This window comes from Eretmochelys imbricata, chromosome 3 (genome assembly GCF_965152235.1).
Source record: "Eretmochelys imbricata isolate rEreImb1 chromosome 3, rEreImb1.hap1, whole genome shotgun sequence".
NCBI classification, from domain to species: Eukaryota; Metazoa; Chordata; order Testudines; family Cheloniidae; genus Eretmochelys; species Eretmochelys imbricata.
In genome coordinates, this window is record NC_135574.1 from 4,866,759 (window position 1) to 4,885,778 (window position 19,020).

General features: G+C 47.9%; 1 protein-coding gene across 1 annotated transcript in view; it reads right to left on the reverse strand.

Moving 5' to 3' along the window:
* The window catches only part of NUGGC (nuclear GTPase, germinal center associated), an 82,188-nt gene that overhangs the window by 12,739 nt on the left and 50,429 nt on the right, over positions 1-19,020 (reverse strand). Inside the window, exons 15-17 of the mRNA XM_077812314.1 lie at positions 14,447-14,585; positions 13,401-13,509; positions 2,757-2,893 (exon numbers count right to left, since the gene is read on the reverse strand). Of these exons, the coding sequence (XP_077668440.1) occupies positions 2,757-2,893; positions 13,401-13,509; positions 14,447-14,585 (385 nt within the window). The remainder of the gene's footprint in view (positions 1-2,756; positions 2,894-13,400; positions 13,510-14,446; positions 14,586-19,020) is intronic.

Below are 19,020 nucleotides of genomic sequence, written 5' to 3' on the forward strand. Positions count from 1 at the left end.
TACCGCTAGGGGAAAAGCTTTCTGGCGATCATGCACGCAGCGCGCACAAACACATATTGGAATGCACATGAGCAATCACTCGAAGAAGAACTTGTGGCTACAGTTACTGCAAAAAAATGTATCTTCAAGGAAAAATGTCTGTATGATATGCTTAATGCTGTAAACAGTAAACAGGTGCATGTATAATCATATTCAGCTTATAGCTATTAATATTCATTGTATGGGCATTTATATTACTCAATAAGGGTTTTGGGGTGTTGTAGTAAATGTGGGTATTTACAAATCAACTTAGATAAAAGAGTGTGAAGTGATTAACTCAGTGCTTACTCGACGATTGGGTCGAGGGGAACAAGTATCGCAATAAAGAAGCCCGTACTCAAATCCGCCTCTGGGTCAACCTGCTCCTTTTCTTCTAACACTTTGTTGCCACTGAAAGGCCAGCTGTGGGCATCTCCCAACCTCACAACATAGTTCAGTAACACATCCAGCAACACTTCATACCTTCGCATACAACGATAGCACATGTGAGTCAACAGGATATTAATGTTCAAAAGATGAAGACATTTAAATGATACCTCACAAGGCAGCCTTGTACAAAACATATCAATCACATGACAGTGATGAATATGGGGGTTCCAGGGTGCTACTTCGAGGTAAAGAGTGTCACACTCATATCATACAATGATGATAACACTCTTTCCATTCCAATAGTATCTTGGGACGATATTAAACAGCAGCTTCTAAAATTAGACATTTATAAATCAGCAGATCCAGATAACTTGCATTCAAAAGTACAAAAAGAGCTGGCTGACGAACTCACTGAACAATTGCTGCCGATTTTCAATAAAGTCTTGGAACACCGGGGAAGTTCCAGAAGACTGGAAGAAAGCTAATGTTGTGCCAATATTTAAAAAGATTAAACAGGATGACCTGGGTAATTATAGGTCTGTCAGTCTGACATTGATCCTCGGCAAGATAATGGAGTGGCTAATACAATCAACCCACAGGAGTCAAACAATTACAGCCCTTATTTTATAAGGACCACATCTTGAAAGAATTTTTTCCTTAAACCCCTTCTGCTGGGTTCCAAACAACCCCCAAAACTTGCTAGTCTCATAATAATCAGAAGCAAAGTCCCCATTGACCAATTCAAAGCAACACCAGATCCTGCCATAACAGTTGAAAAACCTGCAGACATATCTCCAGTGCTACGATGGTCAATCCCCCCACCCCCTCTCCACAACACACTTTTCAAGATCCAGGGGTCCTACATATGCCTATCCCAGCGTATGGTGTACCTCATCCACTGCATCAAATGCCCCAACAACCACCATGTGGGTGAAACCAGATAATCACCACACCCTTCAATGAACTCACACAGAAAAATGAAAAGAGACAAAACCACCCTGCCACCAGTGGGGGAACACTTTACACAGAGCGATCACTCTATAGCTAATCTCTCAGGCCTCGTCCTCAAAGGCAACCTGCACAACACTCTCAAAAGACAAGCCTGGGACCTTAAATACATAACTCTGTTAGACACCAAAAATCAAGGATCAACAGAGACACTGGATTTGTGGCTTATTGCAACAATCTGTAACCTACTAACCCTCCTCTGTCCTATGACTGCAGAGGTGTTACCTGCCCACTGCATGTAAAGTGGTGCTGCATGTTAAACCTTTACGCTTAACCATCAGTATCACCTCGTATTTATTTGTGACACACTAGTTACCTTTTCTAGACCTGAAGAAGAGCTCTGTGAAGCTTGAAAGCTTGTCTTTCTCACCAACAGAAGCTGGTCCAACAGAACATATTACCTCATCCACCTTGTCTATATCAGGGGACAGCATTTACAATGTCACCAGAACGGTTCGCATCTCACAGTTGCTTTTTGTAATAACTAGGCAGTAGCTATGCTCAGTACTATCCACAGGGCCGGTTCAACAAGCCTTCACACTCACTGGGAGCCCCATCAGTTTGCATGCGTAAAAATAGAGAGCAGCATCAAAATGCTTGTTTGCATCTTCCAGTGTCCTGCAAATACTTGGATTCACCTACAAACAGATGTGCTCACAGTTACCATGGGCACATAGCTTTAACGGGCTTGCGGAAAGTGTTGCTCGTTACACTGAGCCAGGTGACCCGCTTGTTGTTCTATACAAAGAAGGTACGAGTTCCTGGAGCATACACCGACTCTCAGGGAAATGGTGCGATCACTACTCTTTCTTGCTACACCTTCGAGTTCCCTGCAGTTCACTGTGGAGAGATCAGTTACACTCTGATCACCTGTTGTCTCTTGTCTTATACTTGGATAGTAAGCTCTCTGGGGCAGAGTCTGTCCTTTTGTTCTATGTTTATACAGCGCCCAAAACGGTAGGGTCTGGCCATGACCAGTGCTCCTTAGCGCTATGGTAACACAAATAATAAATATCAATGATTCTGCAAACTATGCTCACACTTACTTTAAAGCCCACTTGTGGTTCCACTGGAGTCAATGGTCCTATTCATTAGTCACATGCGTGTTTGCAAGTTCAGACCCTTAAAGGACGCCTTGAATATCAAGGTCACATTGTGTCTACTCTTGGTGGAAACTGAACATCCCATGAAGCAGGGGGTTTGCTCCAATATCTTTGGCCTACATTCTGGCTGGGTAGCTTGCTCTGGGCCGCTCCCTCTGTGGACACTGTACTGTGGCCAGACAGCACCACCCAAACCCATAAATACAGCCCCACAGAGCAGGGGGGAGCATCCCTCACCTTCAGTTCCTGGAGCTGCATCTTCATCTTCTCCTTTGCCGTCTCAAACATTCCACCCTCCGCCTTTTTCTCAATGCTCTCCTTGAGGGTATTTTGCATCCTCTGGCAGGATTGCGGCCCGTGGATCTTAGCCGCCTCTGTTGGAAAGATGGGAGCAGTCAGAGCTCTAGACAAGAGTGGGCAGGATTTGGGCAGGGAGGGTGGCAGGTGCTGGGTTTAGGTGAAGAAAAGAATGGCAGCCAATGGCAGTGACGGCACCACCGGAGGGGACATCTAGCTGATTCTTCTAGTGACAGTGACTTTAGTGCTGGAGAAAGGAGCCAGCCTGGATGCCCCGGAGAATGACACTCCCTCATATTCCTCAATGCAAATGACGCCGCCATGTTCACACGTGCCCCAGCCCAGAGTGGGAGGGGCCTCACCGCCTCAGGGCACTGCAGAGATGCCAGTGAAACTCTGAGCAGGAATTGATTTGTGCCAGATCCCAATTCCTGTTCCAAGACTCTTCCCCATCCCACTCCTCTGCCTCAGCGAAGTGCCCTGGTTCCTTCTCCCGTGCCTCTTTAATCCTTCTGGAACTCCTCTACCCAGGGCCATCCCTAGGGAGATGTGGGGCCTGGGACATAGGCGCCGAGTTTCTAATTTGCCCAGGGGGTGCTCCCCCAGGCTCTGTCCAGGCCCCACCCCCACTCCACCCCTTTCCCCAAGGCACCACCCCTTTTCCCTCCTCCACCCCGCCCTGCCTCTTCCCTGCCCAGTTCCGCTCCCTCCCCAGAGCGCGCTGCGCCCTCACTCCTCCCCCCAGTGCCTCCTGATGCTGCGAAACATTTGATATGCGGCAGGCAGTAGGTGTGCGAGGGAGGGGGAGGCGCTGATCGGCGGGGCCTGACAGTGGGCAGGAGGCGCTGGGGGGAGGGGAAGGTTCTGGTAGAGGGCTCCTCCTTGCCCCCCAGCCCGCCTGCCGCTCTCCTCCCCATTCGCCTCCTCACCCCACTTGCCCTCCTGCCTCACTTCCCTGCCCACCTACTCATGATTTTATCAAAAGCGCGGGGCCTGGGGCAGTCACCTCGATTTGCCATATCCAAGGGACTGCTCTGCCTCCACCCATCCACAAGGATCTCAGACTGATCCTAGTAGTAGAGAGAGAGAGAGAGAAAGAGACAGACAGACAGACAGACACACACATAGCATGGAGCACGGGGTCATGAGACCTGAGCCAGAGGCTGTGAACCAAAGTCAGGCCATGTATTAAAGCAGATGCTTACAAGTTCACTGTCTGGTACATGAACTGGGCAAGGATCCTGCTAGCATTGGTAAAACACAGGCACTTCTAAGAAGCACCAGTCATTGGGTATGTATGTAAACACATTCCAGAAGGCTAGCACAAGTACACCCCCAATCTAGCACAAGATAAGAGGATTTGACAGAAGTGATGAATAAGGATGTTTCGCCAGAGACATCAGGAGCAAGGAGGTAACAAGCAGGTGTCATGAAACACATAAGGCCATCTGTAAGTTGTTTGTCTCAGTTTATTAATGTTGGGGTACCTTGCCTTAACCCTTTGCATGGCTGACAGGACAGCAGAAATTCCACCTGCTGGCTGAGCCGCTTCTTGCCAGGGGGCACTGTGCCTGGAAGGCAATAAACCTGGCCAAGTGCCTTTGTCACTGAACTGTGCCTCTGGTCTTTCTTTATGAGTAACATCGAGGGCTGCTGAATTAGCAGGCTGCACTATTTTCTAGTGCTGATAATGCTGGAGCTCTAAGAACAGAAGCACTGAGCAGCTGTAACAGCTTAGCAGCCTGGACAGCATTACCATGGTAATGACAACCCCCAGTCACCAAACCTTCCAGCCAGGCCCAAACAGAGACCCACCCCATCCCCTACCTGGTCATCACTCTCACAATGACCCTCAGCAAGTATCTATCCTCTGTCCCAGAGATATGCCTCAGTCCAATCCCCCATCCCCAGAAACACTGAGAATCACCACCCCGCACCCCAATTTCCAGGTGAGTTTCCAGTTAACAGGCAAGGGAGCCATGACTGGTTCAAGTCCTCAGCCTCTCTGCTGAGATTGTCAATAATTGGACTGAGTTCATGGGTGGCTTCTGAGTTGTTGACATCCGTCCCCTAGCACCTGGGCCAATGCCCACCTGTGACAATTTGGGAATCTGTCTGTACAAACGTATGACTTCTGTTTGACACCGGTGGATGTTGCAGGTCCTGTGCCAGGCTGCAGACTCCATTTTGAAAGTTAAGAGCTAGCTGTCCTCCCTGTTATGCTATTGCCTTTGTATTGGGCTGAAATTCCAATGCACAGTGACACAGGGCTGATAACGGATGGTCTTTAACAGAAGATATTGAAATGTAATTGCCCTAGACAGTGGACTAGCTCACCCAAGGGAACTGATATGTCAAGGTAGAGGTTGCCTGGGCAACAAAGTCACCTGACAGGGGTTTGTGTTCACCTGAAGAAGCTGGCAAGGGTATTGCCTGACAGAAGGTGCTAAAAGTGATAAAGAGGGATGAGCGGATCTATGGGGTCTTTGGCTGTTTTGTTTCTACCTCAAAAGGAGAAAGAAGCAACTTGGCATGCAGGGGCTGCAACAGGCAGAGGGTGTGTCAAGGTTCCTCCCCCACTCTGAACTCTAGGGTACAGATGTGGGGACCTGCATGAAAACCTCCTAAGCTTACTTTTACCAGCTTAGGTTAAAACTTCCCCAAAGTACAAATTAATTTTATCCTTTGTCCTTGGAATATCCACTGCCACCACCAAACTCTAACTGGGTTTACTGGGAAATATAGTTTGGACACGTCTTTCCCCCCAAAATCCTCCCAACCCTTGCACCCCGCTTCCTGGGAAAGGTTTGGTAAAAATCCTCACCAATTTGCATAGGTGACCACAGACCCAACCCCTTGGATCTGAGAACAATGAAAAAGCATTCAGTTTTCTTACAAGAAGACTTTTAATAGAAGTAAATAGAGGTAAAGGAATCACCCCTGTAAAATCAGGATGGTAGATACCTTACAGGGTAATTAGATTCAAAACATAGAGAATCTCTCTAGGCAAAACCTTAAGTTACAAAAAAGACACACAGACAGAAATAGTCATTCTATTCAGCACAATTCTTTTCTCAGCCATTTAAAGAAATCATAATCTAACGCATACCTAGCTAGATTACTTACTAAAAGTTCTAAGACTCCATTCCTGTTCTATCCCTGGCAAGAGCAGCATACCGACAGACACAGACCCTTTGTTTCTCTCCCTCCTCCCAGCTTTTGAAAGTATCTTGTCTCCCCATTGGTCATTTTGGTCAGGTGCCAGCGAGGTTACCTTTAGCTTCTTAACCCTTTACAGGTGAGAGGATTTTTCCTCTGGCCAGGAGGGATTTTAAAGGGGTTTACCCTTCCCTTTATATTTATGACAGGGTGCCTTTCCTGAGCCCAGATGGCCCCAGGGACTGCCAAGGGAAGAGGTTAAACTGGCAAGGGAAAAGGAAACAAGCTGACCCAGGGGGAAGAAGGCTCCATGTTGCAGCCCACAAGCCGTGCACTGAAGCAGGACTATGGATAACCCAAGGGACCCTGACCTCAGCCCAAAGAATGCCTTGGAGCGGTGAGGAAACGGAGGCAGGGAAATGCAGGTAGGGTTTAGTGTTGTGTGTGCTCGGTATTCTCCTGTGCTTTATCTGAAAAAGTCTCTCTTTGGTGTTGAATGCTTCACAGCTACTGCCTGCCTCTGCAGAGAGTTACACTGTAAACCAGAAGCTTCACACCTTTGAGGTGGAGTTCTTGGAGAGGGTGTGTTTAAGTAACTGGGGTGTCTTAGGGAGGATCAGTTTGTGGCCTGGGGGCCCAACACAGGAGGTGTGAGGAGCTCCATTTCCGTGAAGGGGTAGCAGACTGGGAGTTGATGTCCAGGAAATGTTCCAGAGAGGCCAAGGGAGGAACCAGTGCTGCACCCCACTGAGACCCAGGGAAGTTTAAAACTCCCAGGGATCCAGAGGCTTGGATTCCCCTCACGCAGTCTTCTGGATGGCTGGAAGGGAGCACCGGCCGTATCTACGGCACCGTCAAACCCATGTTGTCCAAGAACACCAATTTACATATTTTGCTTCATACTTTACTGGTGCTAATGAAACTGAGATGGTCCCTGTAACTAGTCCCCAGTGAGAGGCAAGAAGAGTTCTATCTGCCTGGAAAAAACATCTCAAGAGGCCAGAGAACAAACTTCTTCTTCGCTTTCCTGTCCCATTTTAGTCAGGGTCAGTGACTCTTGTTCTTGGTTTCCAAGCATTCCTGTCAAGTGTATCTTCCAACCTGACACGAAACTTCTTCATGTCCTCCTCCAGCATCTCAAACCACCCTTTTCTGGGTCTTCCTCATGGTCTTTGTCCTGTGAATAGTAGATATTGTACTCTCTCAATGTGTTGTCGTCTCACACAACCCAGCTACCTCAGTCAACACTCCTTCAGCTTTTTCCTGATGGGATGTACCTGCATCATTCCATCTTACTGATTAGCCTCTCAGTTCTGGTCTTACCCATTGTCCCCCAGAGCATTCTCATTTCTGCAGTGTGAAGTAGTCGTTCTCTCTTCCTCCTTGGCCAGCATTCTGACCTGTATGTCATGGCTGGTCTAACTATGGTCTTATATGCTTTGCTCTTTAGTTTTCTTGGCATCTTGGAACTAAAGAGAACTCATCAACTCCCTCCATTTACACACCAAGTGCTCTTCATGAGACTCTTAACATCCATTTCCACATTCCCATCAAGGCTCAACACTGATAAGAGGTATTTAAATTGTTGCATGTATTGTAACGCTATACCATCCAGCTTTACTGGCTTCTCCTTGTCCCTCTCCATGAAGCATCATGTGTATTCCATCTTTTGTCAGCTGATTTGTAAACTGTGTTCTTCTCTTGCAGCCATCCATCATTCTAGGCCCCTTTCTAGTTCATGTTTATCCTTGTGACACAACATTATATCATCCGTGAAAAGCATGCTCCATGGAGCCTCTCTCCTAATGCCCTGCCTCAGGGTGTCCATTACAATCACAAATAGGAATGGCTTAAAGCTGATCCTTGTTGTAGACCTTACGGTAAATGGCTCACTGGAGCCAGAGCTGCTCCTCACTACTATTTTGCGGCCCTCGTACATGTCCATAATCGTCTGAATATATAACTCCAGCAGATTGTGAGTCCACAGGCATCACCTCTAGGGATGCTCTTATAAGCCTTCTCTAAGTCCACAAACACTAAATGAAATTCCTTGCATTTCTCTCTGTACTTCTCCTGCAGGATTTGGGCTGCAGACACTGCGTTGATCATTGACCTTCCTGGCACAAACCCAAATTGTCTGTCACTTACTTGATGCTCCAGTTCCTCACAAAGTCTTTTCTCGATAATTCTTTCCAGTCATTTCATCATATGACTCATTTACTTGATGGGTTGGTGCCCAGAAATTTGAAAACTCTTTCTGCCCTTAAGTTCATCAGGGGGTCATAGAAGCATAGAATCATAGACTATCAGGGTTGGAAGGGACCTCAGGAGGTCATCTAGTCCCACCACCTGCTCAAAGCAGGACCAATCCCCAACTAAATCATCCCAGCCAGGGCTTTGTCAAGCCTGACCTTAAAAAACTCTAAGGAAGGAGATTCCACCACCTCCCTAGGTAACACATTCCAGTGCTTCACCACCTTCCTAGTTAAAATGTTTTTCCTAATATCCAACATAAACCTCCCACACTGCAACTTGCGACCATTATTCCTTGTTCTGTCATCTGCCACCACTGAGAACAGTCTAGATCCATCCTCTTTGGAACCCCCTTTCAGGTAGTTGAAAGCAGCTAACAAATCCCCCCTCATTCTTCTCTTCCGCAGACTAAATAATCCCAGTTTCCTCAGCCTCTCGTCATAAGTCATGTGTTCCAGCCCTCTGATCATTTTTGTTGCCCTCCACTGGACTCTTTCCAATTTTTCCACATCCTTCTTGTAATGTGGGGCCCAAAACTGGACACAGTACTCCAGATGAGGCCTCACCAGTGCCGAAAGAGGGGAAAGATCACGTCCCTCAATCTGCTGGCAATGTCCCTACTTATACAGCCCAAAATGCCATTAGCCTTCTTGGCAACAAGGGCACACTGATGACTCATATCCAGCTTCTTGTCCATTGTAACCCCCAGGTCCTTTTCTGCAGAACAGCAGCCTAGCCATTCGGTCCCTAGTCTGTAGCGGTGCATGGGATTCTTCCATCCTAAGTGCAGGACTCTGCACTTGTCTTTGTTGAACCTCATCAGATTTCTTTTGGCCCAATCCTCCAATTTGTCTAGGGCCCTCTGTATCCTATCCCTACCCTCCAGCATATCTACCAAGCCTCCTAGTTTAGTGTCATCTGCAAACTTGCTGAGGGTGAAATCCACGCCATCCTCCAGATCATTAAGGAAGATATTGAACAAAACCGGCCCCAGGACCGACCCTTGGGGCATTCCGCTGGATACCGACTGCCAACTGGACATGGAGCCATTGATCACTACCTGTTCAGCCTGATGATCTAGCCAGCTTTCTATCCACCTTATAGTCCATTCATCCAGCCCATACTTTTTTTACTTCCTGGCAAGAATACTGTAGGAGGCCGTGTCAAATGCTTTGCTAAAGTCAAGGAATAACACGTCCACTGCTTTCCCCTCATCCACAGAGCCAGTAGGGGAACCCAGGCCTGCCCACTCCACTGGGTTCCAGCTCAGGGCCTCAAGCTAGAAAAACTGGATCAGCATTTGTCGACTCTGGCTGTGCCCTGAGCTCCTTCCTACCTTCCCTCAGGTTTCTGCAGGCTTTTCAGCCTGGTGCTCTGGTTGTCTCTTTCTAGGATGTTGTCCCGCCTGGCAGAAGTTCCCTTCTCCGCCTGCTCACTCCTCTGGCAGGTGCCACGCCCCTCTGCTTCTCGGCCCTTTGATACTCCCAGCTGTGGTGAGGCTGCCAATCAGCAGGGCCTGTGCTAAACCTTTGCTTGCTGGGCCAGCGAGGGGTACATACACCCCATGACAGTCAGTAATAACGACATGCTTAAACATCCCCTTTAGGCTTGAAGATAGAGACCAATGTCTTGCAGGCTTCTCTGAGTAGTTACAACAGCTCCTGAAGAAGCTCGTAGAAGGAACATAATATGGATGGTGAGCGTTCAGCTGTTGTGACCTGCACTGGATGTGCCATGTTTGTCTTTCTTCCACAGGACAGAAGCGACTTTGTCTGTACAAACTGCAAGCTGGTCTCCATATTGGAAGAGAAGGTTCAAGGTCTGGAGAAACAAGTATCGACCCTGCGTTACATAAGAGAAACTGAAGATTTCCTGGACAGATGTCAGGATATGCTTCTACGGACACAACGTTCTGAAGATTCAGAGCAGGCTGCACAGCGGGGTCAGGAGGACAGTGAAGAAATTTGGCAGCATGTGACCTCCAGAAGAAGAAAGGGGAGCGTCCATGTACTAGCAGGGCAGATACAGGTAAGTAACCGTTTTCATGTTTTCTCCACAGGTACTAATGCGGAAAGTGGACTAGATGATACATCTGAGGGAAGGGAACAGGAGACCCCGCCGATTGGAAGGCATGAGATGCGCTGTCCTAGGGTTGGGGGTTCCACGACCACCGCTGCCAAGAGAAGGAGGCGGGTGGTGGTGGTCGGGGACTCTCTCCTCAGGGGGACTGAGTCATCTATCTGCCGCCCCGACCGGGAAAACCGAGAAGTCTGCTGCTTGCCAGGAGCTAGGATTTATGATGTGACGGAGAGACTGCCGAGACTCATCAAGCCCTCGAATCGCTACCCCTTCCTGCTTCTCCACGTGGGCACCAATGATACTGCCAAGAATGACCTTGAGAGGATCACTGCAGATTACGTGGCTCTGGGAAGAAGGATAAAGGAGTTTGAGGCGCAAGTGGTGTTCTCATCCATCCTCCCTGTGGAAGGAAAAGGCCCCGGTAGTGACGGTCAAATTGTGGAAGTCAACTAATGGCTACACAGGTGGTGTGGGAGAGAAGGCTTTGGATTCTTTAACCATATGATGGTGTTCCAAGAAGAAGGAGTGCTAGGCAGAGACAGGCTCCACCTAACAAAGATAGGGAAGAGCTTCTTTGCAAGCAGGCTGGCTAACCTACTGAGGAGGGCTTTAAACTAGGTTCACCAGGGGAAGGAGACCAAAGCCCTGAGGTAAGTGGGAAGTGGTATACTGGGAGGAAGCAGAAGCAGGAGAGCATGAGAAGGGAGGGCTCCTGCCTCATACTGAGAAAGAGGGACGATCAGCGAGTTATCTCAAGTGCCTATACACAAATGCAAGAAGCCTGGGAAACAAGCAGGGAGAACTGGAAGTCCTGGCACAGTCAAGGAATTATGATGTGAGTGGAATAACAGAGACTTGGTGGGATAACTTGCATGACTGGAGTACTGTCATGGATATAAACAGTTCAGGAAGGAGAGGCAGGGCAGAAAAGGTGGGGGAGTTGCACTGTAGGTAAGGGAGCAGTATGACTGCTCAGAGCTCCGGTATGAAACTGCAGAAAAACCTGAGAGTCTCTGGATTAAGTTTAGAAGTGTGAGCACCAAGGGTGATGTCGTGGTGGGAGTCTGTTATAGACCACCGGACCAGGGGGATGAGGTGGACGAGACTTTCTTCCGGCAACTAACGGAAGTTACTAGATCGCATGCCATAGTTCTCATGGGAGACTTCAATCACCCTGATATCTGCTGGGAGAGCAATACAGCGGTGCACAGATAATCCAGGAAGTTTTTGGACAGTGTAGAGGACAATTTCCTGGTGCAAGTGCTGGAGGTAGAGTTCAGGATCCTGACACAAGGGAAAAAAGAGAGCAGTAGAATACAGACCCTGGACTTCAGAAAATAAGACTTTGACTCCCTCAGGGAACTGATGGGCAGGATCCCCTGGGAGAATAACGTGAGGGGGAAAGGAGTCCAGGAGCAGGGACAAACCATCCTGATGTGTAGAAAGAATAGTAAATATGGCAGGCGACCAGCTTGGCTTAACAGTGAAATCCTTGCTGATCTTAAACACAAAAAAGAAGCTTACAAGAAGTGAAAGATTGGACAAATGACCAGGGAGGAGTATAAAGATATTGCTCAGGCATGCAGGAGTGAAATAAGGAAGGCCAAATCTCGCTTGGAGTTGCAGCTAGGAAGAGATGTTAAGAGTAACAAGAAGGGTTTCTTCAGGTATGTTAGCAACAAGAAGAAAGTCAAGGAAAGCGTGGGCCCCTTACTGAATGAGGGAGGCAACCCAGACTAATCTGATTGCCTTCTATGATGAGATAACTGGCTCTGTGGATAAGGGGAAAGCAGTGGACATGTTATTCCTTGACTTTAGCAAAGCTTTTGACACGGTCTCCCACAGTATTCTTGTCAGCAAGTTAAAGAAGTATGGGCTGGATGAATGGACTATAAGGTGGATAGAAAGCTGGCTAAATTGTCAGGCTCAATGGGTAGTGATCAATGGCTCCATGTCTAGTTGGCAGCCAGTATCAAGCGGAGTGCCCCAGGGGTCGGTCCTGGGGCTGGTTTCGTTCTATATCTTCCTTAATGATCTGGAGGATGGTGTGGATTGCACCCTCAACAGGTTTGCAGATGACACTAAACTGGGAGGAGAGGTACATACGCTGGAGGGTAGGGATAGGATACAGAGGGCCCTAGACAAATTGGAGGACCGGGCCAAAAGAAATCTGATGAGGTTCAACAAAGATAAGTGCAGAGTCCTGCACTTAGGATAGAAGAATCCCATGCACCGCTACAGACTAGGGACCAAGTGGCTAAGCAGCAGTTCTGCAGAAAAGGACCTAGGGGTTACAGCGGACAGGAAGCTGGATATGAGTCAACAGTGTGCCCTTGTTGCCAAGAAGGCCAATGGCATTTTGGGCTGTATAAGTAGGGGCATTACCAGCAGATCGAGGGACGTGATCGTTCCCCTCTATTCGACATTGGTGAGGCCTCATCTGGAGTACTGTGTCCAGTTTTGGGCCCCACACTACAAGAAGGATGTGGAAAAATTGGGAAGTGTCCAGTGGAGGGCAACAAAAATGATTAGGGGACTGGAACACGTGACTTATGAGGGAAGGCTGAGGGAACTGGGATTGTTTAGTCTGCGGAAGAGAAGAATGAGGGGGGTATTTGATAGCTGTTTTCAACTACCTGAAAGGGGGTTCCAAAGAGGATGGATCTAGACTGTTCTCAGTGTTAGCAGATGACAGAACGAGGAGTAATGGTCGCAAGTTGCAGTGAGGGAGGTTTATGTTGGATATTGTGAAAAAGTTTTTCACTAGGAAGGTGGTAAAGCACTGGAATGCGTTACCTAGGGAGGTGGTGGAATCTCCTTCCTTAGAGTTTAAGGTCAGGCTTGACAAAGCCCTGGCTGGGATGATTTAGTTGGGGATTGGCCCTGCTTTGAGCAGGGGGTTGGACTAGATGACCTCCTGAGGTCCCTTCCAACCCTGATATTCTATGATTCTATATGCTCTCCCTTCATCAGGCATTTTTCCAGTTTGGAGGATAAAGTTAAAGTAGTTCATCATCATCACCACTCCCTCACGGCCTGATGCCAGAGAACAAACACTACAAAATTCAGGGTCACCCAGCAAAAGGGTCCTACCTTCATAGTGAGGCTTTAGGTCACTCTGGATGGATAGCGGAAGGGACTCGTAGACAGCCATTTTCTTCTTAAGGATCTCTCTTTCCAGGGTCCTCAGGATGACGTTTGTCTGAGTGAATCAATTTAAAGCATTTGCCATTATCTTTTCAATCCCTCATTTGTAAAAACGATCTGAATAAACGGTTTGGAAGAGGAGACCTGATCAGGGATTTTGGGGTGGGGAGGTGCTTTGCTTATTGGTTAGACCCAGAATCAAGGTGGAATATGCAGGTGTGGGATTCTTAAGGCCAGAGTCTTAGATACAAATATGTGAAAACAAACAGCCTGTGAGCTCCACATACCTTTTCCCAGCTTAAAGGCTAAAGAGCACCTGGTGCCTTCTAACTAACTTCATTACTCCTGTGGCTCTTGAAGATTTCCTGGTTGGGGCGCAGACTTTGAGTCTCTGCTGAGTTTTCCACCTGGGGGCTGCAGGAAGCCGCGCAGGCCGAGGGATGCGCTGGCTGCCCTTCCCACAGCCCCCATTGGCCTGGAGCGGCGAACCGCGGCCAGTGGGAGCCGCGATCGGCTGAACCTGCGGATGCGGCAAGTAAAGAAACCGGCCCGGCCAGCCTTGGTCTTTCCCTGAATAAGCGGTGGACCAGCATTGAGAACCACTGCTCTAAGTTATACCAGGGCCAAACCAGTCCTGGAGTCAAAGTGATTTCTTCCCCCCACCCTCTTGGGTCCTGTTCTAAACACAGCTCTGCTGCACCTGAGAGTCTGGCCCTGCATGGATGCCAGGTAATAAATGCTAAACACTGTGTGTTGGCTACAACATACAGCTGTTCATGTCTCTTATCAGTGGGTCAGAAGGCAGAGTTCATCACAGAGCCAATCTCACAGAGACTCCCTGAGAGTCCCCATCAACCATTGTTACTCTCCCATTGTTATCCCCATCCTGCAGCCCTCCTTGGCCCTGCCAAGCAGAGGGGCAGGATAACCCTTACCCCAGATGTGCTGGCTGGCAGGGCAGAGCACTCACTCTTATCTTAACCTCAACTTACTTCCTCAATGAAGAAGTTGAGCTTGCAGTGGTCACTGGTCACTGGGCTCTTCTTCCCAACCTCGCGGATTTTCTCCTGCACCGAGTCTTTGAACATGTCAAGGCAGGGTTTCAGCGAGGCTCTGGTTCCCTTTTGGATCCTAGTTGGATAATAAAATATGAATCATTAAAAAGACAAATGGGCTCGACACAGCTGAGTGGGGAGGTAGGAGGAGAAACAAAGGTGGCTCTAAGACATCTATATCCCCCCCCTCCAATCCCACAGCTGGCCAGGTGCCATGCTGACTCTGGCATAAGCTAGAGCAGCCACAGGGCTAGTCTAACATCACCTGGACTGATCCCCTGAGAACTGTTCTGTCAGCTCAGGATCACTTGAATCCAGTGCACACAGGTGCCTATCACACTCCCTCCCTCCCTCTGCTCAGCTCCAGATCACCCTCTTCGCTAGGGCTAGGGGCAGCCGATGGTGTAAAGCTGGAATAGTTGGGAGAGTCCCCTAGGTGAGAGCAGTTTTAAGTGCCCTTTACACCAACCTTGTCCAGGCTGAGGATGTGATCTTAACAGTTTAATTCTCTGGGAAGGAGTGAAAACCCAAACACACCTTTCTATAGCAGCTGGGTTAAACACTTTGACCTCCCCAGCTCTGCAGCAGCCACACCTCCACTGCCTCAACTACTGAATCATAGAATCATAGACTATCAGGGTTGGAAGGGACCTCAGGAGGTCATCTAGTCCCACCCCCTGCTCAAAGCAGGACTGATCCCCAATTAAATCATCCCAGCCAGGGCTTTGTCAAGCCTGACCTTAAAAACTTCTAAGGAAGGAGATTCCACCACCTCCCTAGGTAACGCATTCCAGTGCTTCACCACCCTCCTAGTGAAAAAGTTTTTCCTCATATCCAACCTAAATCTCCCGCACTGCAACTTGAGACCATTACTCCTTGTCCTGTCATCAGCTACCACTGAGAATAGTTTAGATCCATCCTCTTTGGAACCCCCTTTCAGGTAGTTGAAAGCAGCTATCAAATCCCCCCTCATTCTTCTCTTCTGTAGACTAAACAATCCCAGTTCCCTCAGCCTCTCCTCATAAGTCACGTGTTCCAGTCCCCTAATCATTTTTGTTGCCCTCTGCTGGACTCTCTCCAGTTTTTCCACATCCTTCTTGTAATGTGGGGCCCAAAGCTGGACACAGTACTCCAGATGAGGCCTCACCAATGTCGAATAGAGGGGAACGATCACGTCCCTCGATCTGCTGGCAATGCCCCTACTTATACAGCCCAAAATGCCATTGGCCTTCTTGGCAACAAGGGCACACTGTTGACTCATATCCAGCTTCTTGTCCATTGTAACCCCTAGGTCTTTCTCTGCAGAACTGCTGCCGAGCCATTCGGTCCCTAGTCTGTAGCGGTGCATGGGATTCTTCCATCCTAAGTGCAGGACTCTGCACTTGTCCTTGTTGAACCTCGTCAGATTTCTTTTGGCCCAGTCCTCCAATTTGTCTTGGTCCCTCTGTATCCTATCCCTACCCTTCAGCGTATCTACCACTCCTTCCAGTTTAGTGTCGTCTGCAAACTTGCTGAGGGTGCAATCCACACCATCCTCCAGATCATTTATGAAGATATTGAACAAAACTGGCCCCAGGACCGACCCCTGGGGCACTCCACTTGACACCGGCTGCCAACTAGACATGGAGCCATTGATCACTACCCATTGAGCCCGACAATCTAGCCAACTTTCTAACCACCTTATAGTGCATTCATCCAGCTCATACTTCTTTAACTTGCTGACAAGAATACTGTGGGAGACCGTGTCAAAAGCTTTGTTAAAGTCAAGGAACAACACATCCACTGCTTTCCCTTCATCCACAGAACCAGTTATCTCGTCATAGAAGGCAATTAGATTAGTCAGGCATGACTTGCCCTTGGTGAATCCATGCTGACTGAAAAGGAGTACTTGTGGCACCTTAGAGACTCCACAAGTACTCCTTTTCTTTTTGCGAATACAGACTAACACGGCTGTTACTCTGAAACCATGCTGACTGTTCCTGATCACTTTCCTCTCACCTAACTGGGCTGAGTCCTTCTCCTTTTGGGCACCGGGGATGGATTGAAGCCACGGAGCTTTATTCACTTGCTTACGTGCCAGTATCCAAAGCCACTGAAACCCCAAATGTGCACAGGGTTGCATTTTCCTAAGTTACTTAGGTACAGTGCAATTAACGAAAGTGTGAATGGCAGGTGGGAGCAGGCCCGCTGAAATCAATGGAGCTGCAAAATTTGTCAAGGTGTCACCTTATTCTCCTGAAATCCCTCCTTAAACCCAGCTCTGCTGGGACCTAGACAGCACCCCCTCGGGCCTGGCCTATGCTAGTGGCATCTGAGACTTCTGCTTTTTGCTAAGCCCATTTCATTTTGTTACTCATCTTCCTATCCATCACCAGCATTTGTCTGACGCCCAGACTGTGAGCAGGGTCTGTCTTCTTCTTAACATGTCCGCATAGTGCCTAGCACAATAGGAGCCAGGATCTGTCACTGGGGTTCTGAGGCCCTACCATAACAATTATAAATGGTGGACAAGAGAGGAGAGTCAGGGCTGATCGTCTCATCTACAGCCATAATAATGTGTCATGACTGGAGCTTGGACAGTCATGCCTAGTGGTCAGAGCAGGGATGGTTAGAGGCCAGGATTCAGAGTATGGGTCAGAGCTGTGGTCAGGAGTCCAACAGTGAGCCAAGAGGCAGATCTTACAGACTAAGACTTTAAGGCCTGAAGGGACCATTATGGTCATCTAGTCTGACCTCCTGCACATTGCAGGCCACAGAACCTCACCCACTCACTCCTGTAATAGACCCAGAAGCTCTGGCTGAGTTCCTGGAGTCCTCAAATTGTGATTTCAAGACTTCAAGTTACAGAGAATCCACCTGTCAAGGTTCCTTCCCCACTCTGAACTCTAGGGTACAGATGTGGGGACCTGCATGAAAAACCCCCTAAGCTTATTTTTACCAGCTTAGGTTAAAAGTTCCCCAAGGTACAGACTATTTTACCTTTTGTCCCTGGACTTTATTGCTGCCACCACTAAGCATCTAACAAATATAACAGGGAAAGAGCCCACTTGGAAATGTCTTTCCCCTCAAAATCCCCCCCAAGCCCTACACCCCCTTTCCTGGGGAAGGCTTGATAAAAATCCTCACCAATTTGCATAGGTGAACACAGACCCAAACCCTTGGATCTTAAGAACAATGAAAAAGCAATCAGGTTCTTAAAAGAAGAATTTTAATTAAAGAAAAAGTAAAAGAATCACCTCTGTAAAATCAGGATGGTAAATACCTTACATGGTAATCAGATTCAAAACATAGAGAATCCCTCTAGGCTAAACCTTAAGTTACAAAAAGACACAAAAACCTGAATATACATTCTATTCAGCACAACTTATTTTATTAGCCATTTAACCAAAACAGAATCTAATGCATATCTAACTAGATTGCTTACTGACTTTTTACAGGAGTTCTGACCTGCATTCCTGCTCTGGTCCCGGCAAAAGCAACACACAGACACAGAGAACCCTTTGTCCCCCCCCCCCCAGCTTTGAAAGTATCTTGTCTCCTCATTGGTCATTTTGGTCAGGTGCCAGCGAGGTTGTCTTAGCTTCTTAACCCTTTACAGGTGAAAGGGTTTTTCCTCTGGCCAGGAGGGATTTAAAGGTGTTTACCCTTCCCTTTATATTTATGACACCACCATTTACACTAGTTTAAACCTCTAAGTGATCCATGCCCCATGCTGCAGAGGAAGGCAAAAAACCCAAGGCTCTCTGCCAATCTGACCGGGGAAAGAATTCCTTTCCGACCCCAAATATGGCGGTCCATTGGACACTGAGCATTTCAGCAAGACACACCAGTTAGACACCTCAGAAAGAATTCCGTGTAGTACTTCAGAGCCCTCCCCATCTAGTGTCCCATCACCACCATTGGGGATATTTGCTACTAGCAGTCAAAGATCAACTACATGCCATTGTAGGCCATCTTATCAAACCATCCACTCCATAATTTATCAAGTTCAGTCTTGAAGCCAATTAGGTTTTTGCCCCCCATGGCTCCCCTTGGGATGCCGTTCCAGAACTTCACTCCTCTGATGGTTAGAAACCTTCATCAAATTTCAAGCCTGAATTTGTTGATGGCCAGTTTATATCCATTTGTTCTTGTGTCAACACCGGCCCTTAACTTAAATAACTCCTCTCCCTCCCTGGTGTTTATCCCCCTGATGTATTTATAGAGAGCAATCATATCTCCCCTCAGCCTTCATTTGGTTAGGCTAAACAAGCCAAGCTCTTTGAGTCTCCTCTCATAAAGTAGATTTTCCATTCTTTGGGTCATCTTAGTATTCCCTCTCTGCACCTATTCCAGTTTGAATTCATCATTCTTAAATATGGGAGACCAGAATTGCACACAGTATTCCAGATGAGCTCTCACCAGTGCCTTGTATAATGGTATTAATACTTCCTTATTGCTACTGGAAATACCTCGCCTGATGCATCCGAGGATCACATTAGCCTTTTTCATGGCCACATCACATTGGGTGC